Below are 14,174 nucleotides of genomic sequence, written 5' to 3'. Positions count from 1 at the left end.
CTGCTAGAAAAATTCCTATATATCATCGACAATACACCATGAGCTACTCTTGCAGCCCGTCTGCACTGCTCAGAGAACTTCATATCTGCCCGAACAACCACCCCAGGTCCCTTTCATTCTCTACCACTGTCAGTATAGTACCACAGAATTGATAGGCGCCTCCGTAGCCAGGTGGGAAGGAGCAGCAGTGCATAGCATATGCTTCTTGATTAGACCGGGGTTCGAGCCTGTCACCACCAAATACAGAGGATGTGGAAAGGTCAGGGAATGACCACCGCATATCCCGGAGCAATATGGCCTTAGTTGCTAATGCTCCTAAAAACCAAATAACTAACTAACTAACTAACAGAATTGATACGTTGCTCTGGGGTTGCTGTTTCCCATATGTAATACTTTACATTTGTCAATGTTAAATTTCATTTGCCACCTCTCAGCCCATCTGCTCAACCTTTCCAGATCCTGTTGCAGTAGCATAGTGTCAGTAGTGTCCTTGACAACCCTGCCAACCTTTGTATCGTCTGCAAACTTGGACATTAAGCTGGATATACCATCATCAATATCATTTATAAATACAGAAAACAATAATGGACCCAATACTGAACCCTGAGGGACTCCACTAATAACATTAGTCCACGATGAGCAGTGTCCATTGATTACTACTCTCTGTCTTCTCCCCCTCAACCACCCCTTTATCCATAGCAGCAATTTGCCTCCAATGCCACACTGCTCCAATTTGTGCAGCAGTCTTCCATGTGCAACAGTATCAAAAGCCTTTCTAAGATCCAAGTATATAATATCAAAGTTATTCCCTGCATCCAGTTCTTTTGTGACTGCATTATAGTATCCAATCAAATTGGTCAGGCAAGACTTCCCCTTAACAAAACCATGCTGTGTCTGAGCTATAACTGTAGTCTTGTCTAGATGATCCTGCAGTGCTTCTTTAACCAGTGCCTCCATTAATTTTCCAGGAACAGAAGTTAAACTAACAGGTCTATAATTACTTGTGTCGCCCTTTGATCCTCCTTTGTGAATTGGGGTCACATTTGCACATCTCCAGTCCATGGGTACCTCCCCTGAGTCCAAGGAAGCTCTCATAATTATGGCTAAGGGTTTGCTTACTTCCTTTGCTGCCTCCTTTAATATAACTGGATAGATCCCATCCACCCCAGGTGCCTTTCTTGTATTTATCTTCAACAATTTCTCCTCCACTTTACTCTCAGTTATTACAAGATTCTCTAGCTTACTGCCAGAGTTAAATACACCTCTGACATTCCCCTCCCTGAATAACTCCATGTGTGAATGTCGATGCAAAATATTCATTCAGTTTGTTAGCTACCTGAGCAGGATCATCAACAGTTGACTCATCGATATCAAGTGGACCAATCTGATTCATCCCCTTCCTTCTAGAGTTTACATAAGTAAAGAACTCTTTGCTGTTTTGCTTTGCATCCCTTGCCAAAGATTTCTTGTAATCTGCCTTTGCCTGCCTAACCTCCTTTGTAACTTGGTTACAGATCAACTTGTATCTATCATAGGCTTCTGTGTCACGTGTTAATTTGTATGTATCCCATGCATTTTTCTTCTCTGCCATATGTCTCATTAGTTCATCTGACATCCACTTAGGCCTAAACCTTGAACAATATTTCTTAGTTGGTATGTAAAGCCTAGTAGCTTCCAAGATAAGTTCTTTGAATGCTTCCCATTTTGAATTTGCTGTTGGTAACATCATCAGTTGATCCCACTGTATAGAATTTAAATACTGTCTCAGACCACTGTAGTCACCTTTACGAAAGCAAAAACCCTTCCCTTTACCCTTGATGGTAGTCACCTCTTTGAGTAAATCCCACTTCAGCACACTGTGATCACTGCCACCTAGTGGTTCATTTACCTGCAGATTCGTAATGCATGAAGAATCACTACTGATAATCAAATCAAGAGTATTACTACCTCTAGTTGCCTCCCGAACATGCTGATGTAGAAAACAATCATCCAATAAATCCACAAAAGCCTTGCTAGTGTGTGAGTGACCAGCCCCCAAATTCCAGTCAATATCTGGGAAATTAAAATCCCCCATTATAAGACTCTCTGATTTACTGGCCCATTCTATTTCCCCGTACAGTTTCTTATAATACTCATCAGAGTCATTAGGCCTATAGCACACTCCTACTCTCAATTTTGATCTCCCAATGCTTATGTCACACCAAACTGACTCGACACTGCACTGTACAGCAATATCGACTGGCTTCACTTCCTTGGATTTTATGTATTTCTTAACTAAAAGTAGCCCCTCCTCCCTTCCTATCCTGTCTATCCTTTCTGTAGACATTGTACTCCCCAAATTCCAGTTCTGCATTCCTTATATCTGTGTGACACCACGTCTCTGAAATCCCCACATATCTGCCTTTGATGTTTTGAGCAATACCTCAAATTCATCAAATTTATTTACTAAACTTCTAGCATTGGTGTACACGCAAGTATACATGCACCTGTTCTTTTTCTTAGCTACCCTAACACAACCTATGTGTTTATTTGTACCCCAATGACTCCCAGCAGTCTCTGAAACATCCTGCATCTTATTTTCCAGGCTGCGGCTCATTCCAATAGAAGCAGTGCAAGAATCACTTTTACCTCTGCCAGCGGCTACTGTTTTAATCTATTAGTCCGTGTATCCCCCAAGCTAGCAGTTTTCCGACCCACCTAACACTGCCTCGATAGCATCAGCAAACATTCTTGCATCCTTTCTATTTAAGTGTATCCCATCCCTGTAGAAGCAGTCTCTCCTGTTAACAAGTACATACCAGGCTGAAAAAAATTCTACCCCTTGAGCCTTGCACAATCTTTCCAGGGCCGAATTGATTGACAGGGCTGTCATCATATACTCCCTCTTATAGTGTCTGGGCAGAATTGCAGACACTTTCAAATTCAACCCTAATTCACGGCTTTTTTTTCAACAGTGACCTGCACTTGTTAAGTAATTCTGCCAGTCTCCTACTCTTAATATCATTAGTGCCAACGTGTACAACTATATCACCTTTTGTGCCCTTAAAAGATGATATCCGCTCTACAACGTCATCAACCTTTGCGTTGATGAAGAAAATGCGACCGTTACCATAAGTAAATGCATTACAGGTTTTCTGAACAGCCAACTACCGTACTAGGCTAAATGCCCCGGTTCTCATGCGATCAGCGAAATTAAGTAGCATTAGGCCCATTTAGTAATTGGGAGGGTGACCACCTAGGAATACACAGTGTCATTGACTTTTTGCCTTCCTTTCATTTTTTTTCTTCTTTAACATCTGAAAATATTCTGATTTTCATTATCATTTAATTTTGTTAATTGGTAAGGTAATAAAGTGTAAATCTGTGCTATATATCTTTACTCTTGTAGCTTATGGATAATATTTCTCCAATTTTCACTTATTAGAATCGCCGTTAATATAATTCAGATTCAATTCGTAAATGTGATCACAATGTCCAGCGCTTACTACATAATGGTATAGTGAATGGTATTTTGTTATGGAGTGTCCATCGTAAACTGATTTGATCGTACAGTGAACCAATCGTAAAGCGGGGGTTCACTGTACTGAATGTTGTAAGGCATATAGCACACGTATGCAATGCATCTGTAGATTGACAAAAATCGCCAAGAAAATGCGACACTAAATAATTCATCCACTGCAATCCGTATCCCTACTGATTGCATCATGCTATTTCTTTCATTATTCTCCACCGTATTTAATAAAAAAAAAATTCAATGGAAAAAATTTATAATTCAACATGTCAAAGACTAATAGTGAGCATTGTAAGGTGTATAGAGCATGTATATGTGCAATGCGATCACTGAAACCACCTCTATTGAGTACAAAGGAGAGATCTAAGCTATTTTGCAGCGGAAGAAATTAGTGTGCGATGGAGTTGAACAAAGAAACCAGAGAAGGTCAATCTACATCTCCCCAGAAATGTTAGAAGTGAATGAAGAGTCATCGAAGCTGTCATAAAGTGGAGAAGCCAAAACTGACTACCAGAAGTACTCCATGAAATCATTCAACACATAGTGGGCATTATACACAGCAGGAGCAGCAACTGGATTTTAAGAAACACCAAAGCATCCATGCACAGGTTAAACATACATTCCTGGATAATGTTTTCGGTTCAGTCTGTTCCATGTGTGATCGGCTTTGGTTCAAGAATGATGTGAAGATTGTGGTAGCTCGAGATCATGCTCTTCAAACAGCATTTCCAAATGAGGATGTAAGTCAAATGTCAGCCTGTAACAGCTGTCATGGCTCTTTCAAGAACAATGTGATTCTGGCTCTATTGAAGTCAAATGGTTTTAAATATCATCCGATGCCACAGCACTTGCCGAAACTAGATTTGGTAACAGAACTTCTCATATCTCCGAGGCTCCCATTCATGCAGATTTGTCACCTGCAGCATTCACACGGTCAATACAGGATCCTTGGTCAAGTGATAAATGTTCATCTAAAGAAGTTTCACTTAACTTCTGCTATGCAAGCTCGGCACACACACACAATTTTTTTTAGGTGTGGTTTGATCACAGTATTCCAAGTGTGGTCGTACCTTATACAGTGTGACAATGACCTCCCTATCTCTTCAAGCAAATGTATGATAAATTATTGAGAATACCCTATGGCCTTCCTTGCTTCTGTCTACACTGCTTGGAGAACTTCATGTCTAACCATATAATAACTTCCAATTCTCTTCTACTGTTTTTAATTCAGCCCTATGAAGTGTATAAATTGTTTTGGAGTTACTGTTCCCAAAGTGTAAGACCTTGCATTTGCATTTTAAAACATAGCTGCTACTTTTCTGACCATCCTTGAAATCTATCCAAGTCATCTCAAATAAATACTGCTTGTCAGTGCTTATTTGTAGATGATGTCCACTAACCTTGACATCACGCCATTTATCCCTTCATCAGTGACATTTAAGAAATTCAAATACAAATACAACAGTGATCCCAATACCAATCCTTGGGGAATACCACTTCTTATGCTAACGCAATATGAAGATTAGCCATTAATCACAACCCTCTGCCTCTTACTCTACAGCCATCTGCAGTCCATCTAAGGATGTTCCCTGTGATTCCAGCTTATACAGTAACCTCTTGTGCAGGACAGAGTTTTTCTAAAATCCCCATAAACACTGTCAAAATTATTTCATGCATCCAGCTGAAGAATGACTATTAAAATAGCTAATCAGGTTGGTTTAACATGATTTTCCCTTTACAACCATGCTGTATTTCCTTCTGAATTCCATTTCTATCTAAACAATACTACAGTGCACTGTTAATCGTTGCTTCCTTGATTTGCCTTACCACTGAAGTCAGACTGACCAGTTGGTAGTTACCTTCTTCAATCCTAGATCTACCTTTATGTATTGATGATACATTGGCATCTCTAATCCAAGGGAATCTCTCCTGAGTTCAGTAATGCTCTCGTAATTAACCTTAATGGTTCAACAATATACTGTTTCCAACCCCCCCCCCCTCAGAATTACGAGGTATATGCCATCAACTCTAGGAGCTGTACTTACCTTTAGATTTGAAAGTTTGTCTAATAAATAATTGCTAATTTATTCATGCATATTCTTCAAAATTTTTCTGTAAATCACAACAAAATCTGTGACCCTTCTTCTATATCAGATGTCAGTGCGATATTATCTGCATATTTCACTGTCTATATAATTTTATCCTGTCTTTATACCCTCCTTTGCCATCTCTCCTTCCATTCCCATTACCTGTGCATGTATATTAGCCAGTGTTGGGGAGAGTGAGCATTCTTGTCTCACTCCTTTGCCTCTTTCTATTTTCCTTGTATTACTCATACTCATCGTAAACCCTTTTGATCCTAGTATAATTCTTCTGTCAATCTCCCATTGCTACAGTCAGTTCACATATCTTTCAGTATCTTCAGCTTTTTAAAAGCCACTAAACAAACATTTGTTTCTATTCCTTTCCATCAAATACTGCACATCACATCTCTTAAATTGGTATAGAGAACAGGCAATAAGAATTATTACAGGGTTTCAGTAGAATAATGTCATAATAGTATTTGGATTGTGTGTGTGTGTGTGTGTCTTGATAAAGTTACATGTTCTAAATTGTGCAAACTTGAATCTGCATACTGCCATGAAAAATACCTGATAATTATTAACTAGGCACTATTTTTTATGATAGCTACAACAGCAAAGTTAACACCCCTCTCACCATGTGTTTATCCCAGAACATAAACAGAAACTTTGCACTTTGATCAGAATTGATGTAATTGCTACTAGTTTAGTGTGGGGAAAAAAGATTTGAAGGTCAGCTAATTATTTATGTAAATTTCTGTCATTCACTGATCATAGAGATAAATGTCTTTTTTATTATAAAATAATTTAAATAAATATCATTTTAATGTTATGCAAAATGTTGTTCACAATTATGCAAAATTAAATTACTTATTCAAGGTTGCATGATTTTTAAATTCCAGTTCTGTTGCTTTCTATAAAAACAGAATTTCTATAAATTATAACTGTTGGAGAAAGAAATAAAACAAAAAGAGTTGAAATGTATATTCATGTACAAGTTGTTAACATCTACTTTCATGACTGTACAATGGCAGTGATTCATAATTTCTAGGTGTGAAAGTTATTGTTAATCTGTAAACCATGTTAATAAGTTTCTGCCAGTGTATTTAACACCAAGATAACTAGACCTATCATTCTTTTGCTAGCATTCCTTGTACAAGTGGACCAAAACAGAAAAGTACATAATTTTTAAAATATAATTTTTATTATATACATAATAAGTTATGTTACTATCATATGTATGCTGTACTCTCTCTACAACTGACAGAATGTAACTGTTAAAAAGACATGGATTTAAACAATGACAGCAGTTATTCTCTGCAGTGGTAAAGGAAGTGAGAAGTGTTCAAGCTATAAGTACTTAATATAAGTGTACAACAAAGCATCTCATTGACTCTTATTTGTAGGTATATAAATTACAAATAAATCTTTGGTAAGGCCCACAAATAATTTTCTGGGCCTTAACCAAAAAATATTTTCCAAAGTATATTTTAATTAAATCATCAGCAAGATTTTTTTATTATTCTAGTTTTATTAGTCTGTAGCTAGATAATTTTCCTAAAAAAATTATATTCACTCACATGTAAGATTAATTTATTGAGTTATCTAATTTTTAAATTTTTTATATGGTGATGTATATATATAAATTACAAACAAATCTTTGGTAAGGCCCACAAATAATTTTCTGGTCCTTACCAAAGAATATTTGCCAAAGTACAGGGTTGTTAAAATTAAAGTATCCCTATGTATAGAGGGCTCTGGAGTGAGTTCTAAGGCTCTTACTGAAGAGAAATTTAGACAACAGGTACAATAAAGAATGTGCTTGCCATTCATTGGGAAAAAAAAATTAGTTACAAAATTTGTCACTATGTGGCACTGTGGCAATATAAATCACTTGAACAGCACTACAATTGTTCAATTTGTCCTCCATTTTGGTCAACAACAGTTTCCATTCAAAGAACAGCATTTTCTACAGCAGAACGTAACATGTCAACTGGAATAGCCAGCACATGACGTCTAATGCTGTCCTTCAGATCTGCCAGAGTTTGACATTCTTCCCGATACACCTGGTTCTTCAAAAAACCCCACAACCAGAAGTTGCATAGGGTGAGGTCTGGTGATCGGGGTGGCCAAGATGTCTAGAAACAATGGCTGATGACCCGTTCGTCTGTAAAGTGTTGCCTAACAATTTTTGGACACAATGGTGGATGTGGGGTGGCACACCATCTTGCATGAATATGGTATCCTGAAGGCACCCACGTTGTTGCAGCTCTGATATTGCGAAATTTGCCAACATTTCATAATATCGCTGTCCAGTGATGGAACAGGGTTCGGGGCAGGGTCCAGTCGGTGTTAACTGTTCAAAAAAATATGGCCCAATCATGGATGTGGCCGTAAATCCACACCACACTGTCACTTTTGGAGAATGCAATGGGACCTCTTGGATAACTCAAGGGTTTTCTGTTGCCCAAATGTGACAGTTGTGTGTATTCACTTGTCGATTTAAGCAGAAGTAGGCTTCATCACTCCAAAGGATGTTCCATGGCCAAGTGATACTACTGTATGATTTTGAAAAGACTGCTTTGCTTTTATACAGTACAGTAAAGCTGAGTAGTGGCACTGTGGCAATAACTTACGATTATGCAAATAACGTAAGTTATTTACATAATCATAACTAAGATAGTTATGTGCCATACAGTGACAAATTTTGTAACTAATTATTTTTTTTTCCCAATAAATGGCGAGCACATTCTTTATTGTACCTGTTCAAATTTCTCTTCAGTACGAGCCTTAGAACTCGCTCCAGAATCCTCTACATAGGGATACTTTAATTTTAATAACCCTGTATATTTAATTAAATCATGAGCAAGAGTAAAGTTTTTATTTTTCTGTAGCTAGATGGGAGGGTGGAGAGTCCAACAGATTAAGATTTTTATACTATATAATTTTCCTAAAAAAAATTATATTCACCCACATGTAAGATTAATTTATTGATTTATCCATTTTTTAAAATTTTTTATAGGGTGATAAAGGTTTTGATCGTAACATATTTGAGAAGCAGATGTCTGTGATGAGAGGACAAGTAAGTGCTTGTATATGAAGGAAGATTGAAAATTATATATGGACTGGCAACATTCTTCTGCTGCTATAATTAATAGTTAAGATTGATTTGGCAACTTCACACTGTAATAGAGTAATCATTCCTTACTTGGTATGTATATAATTTTCATTGTTTGGTGAATTATTACAGTGGTTGAGGTTTTTGTTATTATTCAACAAAGAATAATGATTGAGTTTTGTATTAAACTGGAGAAAACTAGTCAGGAGACACAGAAGATGATTCAAGAATCATATGTAACACAAAGTCTTTCAAAATACTGGTAGTAAAGTGGTGGAAACATTTTAAAAGTGACGGACTGGCAAAGAAGGCTGATCTAGCACTGCTGTAACAGTACATTTTGCAAATGTATGTTACTTTGAACAGTATTCAGTATTGTGACAATATTGTCACAGTATCATTCAAAGGAAATATTGTCACAATATTGTGACTGTAACATTTGTTACTTAAAAATTTTCTCATGACTTAAATACCACTGATTTTTTTGAAAACATTTGTTCTGTGGGTTTTTTGAATAATCTGATATGCCATCTGACCAGCTTTTCCCCATTTTAACATGAAACTCTGTTGTGATTTCCTGTTGAACCATAAGAGAAACTTGTGCTTTTGCTGCCATAGCAGTTAGTACTTCACACTGAAACAAAAACAATGAAATGAGGTATGATGAAGATTGCATGCATAACAACTAAGAAATTATTGATCTGTCACATTGCACTTTTGTCAAATCAATCAAAACAGTGGAAAAGTGTTGCCAGTCTGCATATTTTACATTTGGCTCTTATATACATTATACAAAAAAAAATAAATGATATTCATTTATTTTTTTGCATACTTTAAATAGTATTATAGTTGAACTCAACTATAGTGAGCAATTGCTGTCTCTAATTAAGTTTGAGCATTTGTACAAAAATTTCATGGTTATATTGAGCTTATTTGGTGTGCTAGTTTCTTTCCAAAATATGAACCATTGAGCTACTTTGTTCTCTTTCTGTGGTAAATTCCTTCAATTTTCATAAACAGCAGGACTTTTTCAAGAATAATTACTGTAGCTGTTCACTTTCTCCCCATCTTCTTCTTAGAGATGCAATAAAAAGCAAGTTTTCCCATGTACATTTTAATTGCATTTGTGGAAACTTGAAAAAGTAAGCATTTATCTCTGCATGGGAAAGGAACCATTTTACCATATTTGTCATTTGCAATTCAGTTGTAAATTTTTGTAAATGACAACACGACATCCTTTTCAACAGTATTGGGAATGATTAAAGCCGCTGAGTGCAGTGAGTGCTTATTGGGAATCATACTTTCCATAGTGTTTAGTGGCATTACATATAGTACTGTATTCAGATATTACCAAAAATTTGTGGCATTTGTGACAGAAATCAGTATGTACTCTGTGACAAAAATAAGGGAGATTTTGTCCTTCAGCAGGTAACACCTGTAAATAAAGGGACGCACTTGTCTGTTCCTGAAAAAGTTGAGATCATTCAAGAGTTAGAACATGGTAAAAAAAAAATTAATTTATCATCATGTACAGTGGGGAAATGTGACCTGAGTGATGTTGATCAAGCACTACTGAAAGGTTTAAGGCACTTAGGAATGCTGGTTTCCCAACTGACAGCCTATTTTAAAGTTACAGGCAGAAAATTTTTCCAACACAGAGCACAAGACTTACACATATAACAATGGATGGTTTGTTTTAAAAATTGACATAACATTTATGCAATAGTCAGTGGAAAAATCCTGTCAGCAGGTTATAAAACTTCAAATGAATGGATGAAATATGTTTGGGAAGAAGGGAGCAAAAGATCTAAAAATGCTTCATGGTTTTGATGTCATGAACATGCTGGAAATGACAAAAAAAAAAAAAAAAAGGACCTTGTTATTGGAAAATCACAAAAACCATACTGTTTCAAAAAGAAAACTCCTAAGAGATCTCAAATTGCAATCTGTGAAAAGGCAACATTTTAAAATTTCTTTGTAAAAAGGGAAGTTATTAAATGATACATCTGTAAGTAACCCTTTTTTTATTTGCTTATTTTAATTTTTTTATTTGTGTGCAGTTTGTTTTTCTCATATGTTAAATATGTATACTCTATTTATTTATCTTCACTTATTTGTTCTTACTTAATCACTTTTATTATATTAATACATGCATGTTTTTATATTCACAAAGATTACCAATAACAACTATGTTAAGAAAAACTACATGGTCCTGTGGTGCTTATTATAACTGAGTTCAGCTGTAATTTGTAAGTCTTATAAATAGATATCATGTGCAATGTACATCAGCTTTGCATTTTATTTTTTAATCAGTAAATGTTATTAAAATTTATTATTGCTTTAATCTTATAAAAGACACTGCTTCAATTTGGAGCAAATGTGGAATTAGGGGCAAGTCACTGAAAAGTTAAACTTTGGATATTGCATACAGGCCTGAAAGCCTTATTTTAGGAAGGATGTAGATCTGTGGTACAGGTGCAGAGAAGAGCAACAAGATAAATCAGAGACATGAAAGGTACTCTTACTAAGAAAAACTTCAGTTTGGCAAATTGCAGCATATGGAAACTAGGCATTTGCAAGGCCTGAGATATTTAAGGCTTTAATTAGACTGAGTAACTAAATGCTGATGTCATCCTTAATCTTTCTCAGATGATACACACAAGGAGACATCAATTTATATTTTAATCGAAAAAAGTATGATTTCAGGAATGATGTGCAAAAATTTGCTTTCAACCAGAGAGTAATTGATTCTTCAAACAAACTTTCATCTGGTATTTTGTTGAAGTGATTAGTTTGAATAAATTTAAGGTTATTATCCACATTGTCTATTATCAATCCCCTCTAATGATAAAAAAAATCATTAGAGAGAATCCTGTTTTTTTTTTTTTTTTTTTGCTGATGATGCTGTAAAGCTTGCTTTCTTACGTCATCGTTTGCCACTCACTACGTAGTAATACTAATTAACTACAGATATTCTGAGGACGAAACAGGTAACTGAAGGTCTGAGTTTGACTATCTTTTCCAGGCAAAATTATGAAGTTTGCACTTAACCTTTCTGCAGTCATCCAAGAAATTGTACACATTAATTGTATAGGATCAGTGAGAGGCGAATTTTAAAAACTCATTGCTGGTGGTGTCCCCCCCCCCTCTCCCTGGTCAGTATTACTGTCTACTTTGATACACCAAAATATCTTATTTGTAATCATACAAATCATTTTTTCTAAATTGCACTTATTCCATTTTGTTTCAATTTCACTTGTAACATAGCCACCAGAAGACATTTGTTTCTTTATTTTGCTTCCAAATAAGATGCATGTCCAGAAAAGATGTCATGACAATATGATTTGCAAAAAGCAACTCATGAGCAGTGTACACCTTTTTTTTTGTGTGCACAGTATAAGGATTTGCTTTTTGCAAATTGCAGTTTTTTCCAGTCTAAAATGTAGTTGTTACTAGATAATGTAATACTAATCAACTACAAATATTCTGAGGTTTTTCCTTAGAGTTTTGTTAACAGTTCAAGAAAAATTGGAGTGTATGCACACAGTTATTATTGCCCAAAAATTTGTTTCTCAGTAGATTTCTAATTGAAATGCTAAGAGGTATATTTTTTTATTTAAAGAGGTTTTTTTTTTCCTGTGTTTTCAGATTCTCAATCTGACTCAGGCTTTAAAAGATGGAAAATCACCTGTGCAGTTGGTACAGATGCCTGCTGTCATTGTGGAGCGAAGTAAAGGAGGACGGGGAAAAGTTCGAGCATTCAGTGACAGTTTTACTCAAACATTCCAAAATAAAGCACCTTTCTTTTCATGGTGTTGATGCTTTGCAAATGATTTTGATTTTAAGAAATAAGGTTGTTTTGATATATATTTGAATATTAATATGTTTCTCATGCTTGCACACACACACACAACACACACACACACACACACACACACACACACACACACACACACACACACACACACACACACACACACACACACACACACACAATGATAATAATAAAAGTCAAGAAGCTATTATTTCACTAATATGCATTCGTATAATTTAAAAACAGTTCATTCTTCTCTTAAAATAATTAGTTGAGCGTTTAGTCCTTATATACTTTGAAAATTATTGTTGATATATTTCTTTTAGTTACAAATGAAATTCTTTTGCATGAATTTGTTTACATTATCATGCTAACATGTTTGTATAGTATTGCATCTGGAAATGCAAAACACTATTTTGACTCCAGCTGAAAGTTTGAAAAATAGAATTAGGTTTTGTAAACTTTTGTAGTCTGAAGTAACCTGAATGCTGTGTATATATTACTTATTACTTTGGAATTTTGACCATTATGGCATATATATGCTTCTAAATAGATTGATGCTTAAGTATAACTTCATTATTATTGAAATATCCCTTTTTTAATTTAAATAAAATAGCCCTTTTGTAAATATCTTTTATATGTCATAATTATTTATCCTGATATGAGTTTATCGATAATGTTTTATGTATAGAATAATGAGGTTATATGATGAACATTAAGCCTAATAATAAGTGTGCCAGTTTGAAGTCAAATGCATATATTCATTAGTCATCAAAGTATTTTTGTTTGTTTATTTTTTGTTATATATATGGATTTAAAAATTTTGTATTCTTTTCAGAGGTTGCACCTATTAATATTGTGATGATATTTTGATTTGTCTGTCAAGATTAAACTATATGGCTTAAGACTCTAATTATTGGGAATATACCTTGGTGTTGCTGGTTTCATTTTTATATCTACCAAAAAATTATACATTTTGAACTTAGAAAAATATTATGATCATAAATAAGTGACATGGAATAGCTAATTATTCGGTTTAGTGCATATGAAGTATTTAAAAACCAAATAAGTAATTTCTCTTCACATACACAAAAAATTAAATGCTGTTCCTCAAATAAGGGCACATACTTTTGCCATGTGAAAATATTATTTTATTGACTGGTTATCAAAGACTGTAAAATACCGTTCATTAATTTTGAAATTTATAAAAACAAATTTACCTTGCATAGTGATTCCAATACAAAGATTATAATATATTCATTGATAGTAATTTTCTTGTTTATTTTTGTAACACAGTCATCTTAAATTGATATGCTCTTGGTGCTGTGGCACTCCAAATCTTGGATACAACTTGGGAGAAGAGAAATATGTTTGTGTGCATATCTTGTCCTGTTTTTCCAGTCAGCATTCACAACAGTCCTGGAATTCTGGGAATTTAAAATTTACATCTTTGAAAGTGTTTCTTTAGTTTTAAGAGTAAACAGAAGTCACTCCGGCAAGATCTGGTGAATAAAACTAGTGTTCATAAGAGTGCAAAATAGTTCAAAACTAGTGGTCATAATTCTGCATCTCCTGATGGTGAGCAGTTCACCTAAAAATTTCTCAGAAGGCACATTACCTTGATTAAACACAAAAATATCTGAACTTTGT

The 14,174-nt window shown here is 35.0% G+C and overlaps 1 protein-coding gene across 6 annotated transcripts in view; it reads left to right on the top strand.

Annotated features, from left to right (window-relative positions):
- LOC150077936 (phosphatidylinositol 4-kinase type 2-alpha-like) overlaps positions 1-12,529 on the top strand; it is an 87,872-nt gene extending 75,343 nt beyond the window's left edge. For all 6 annotated transcript variants that reach the window (XM_090385110.1, XM_090385109.1, XM_090385111.1 and 3 more), the window contains 2 exons: positions 8,615-8,674; positions 12,359-12,529. In XM_090385110.1, coding sequence (XP_090241236.1) covers positions 8,615-8,674; positions 12,359-12,529 — 231 coding nt within the window. The remainder of the gene's footprint in view (positions 1-8,614; positions 8,675-12,358) is intronic.
- Positions 12,530-14,174: the final 1,645 nt, after the last annotated feature.

This window comes from Mastigoproctus giganteus, chromosome 11 (assembly GCF_048544385.1).
Source record: "Mastigoproctus giganteus isolate SK-2022 chromosome 11, ASM4854438v1, whole genome shotgun sequence".
NCBI classification, from domain to species: domain Eukaryota; kingdom Metazoa; phylum Arthropoda; class Arachnida; order Uropygi; family Thelyphonidae; genus Mastigoproctus; species Mastigoproctus giganteus.
Note: the sequence above shows the minus strand (reverse complement) of the source record. Positions and strands in the feature narration are given on the sequence as shown.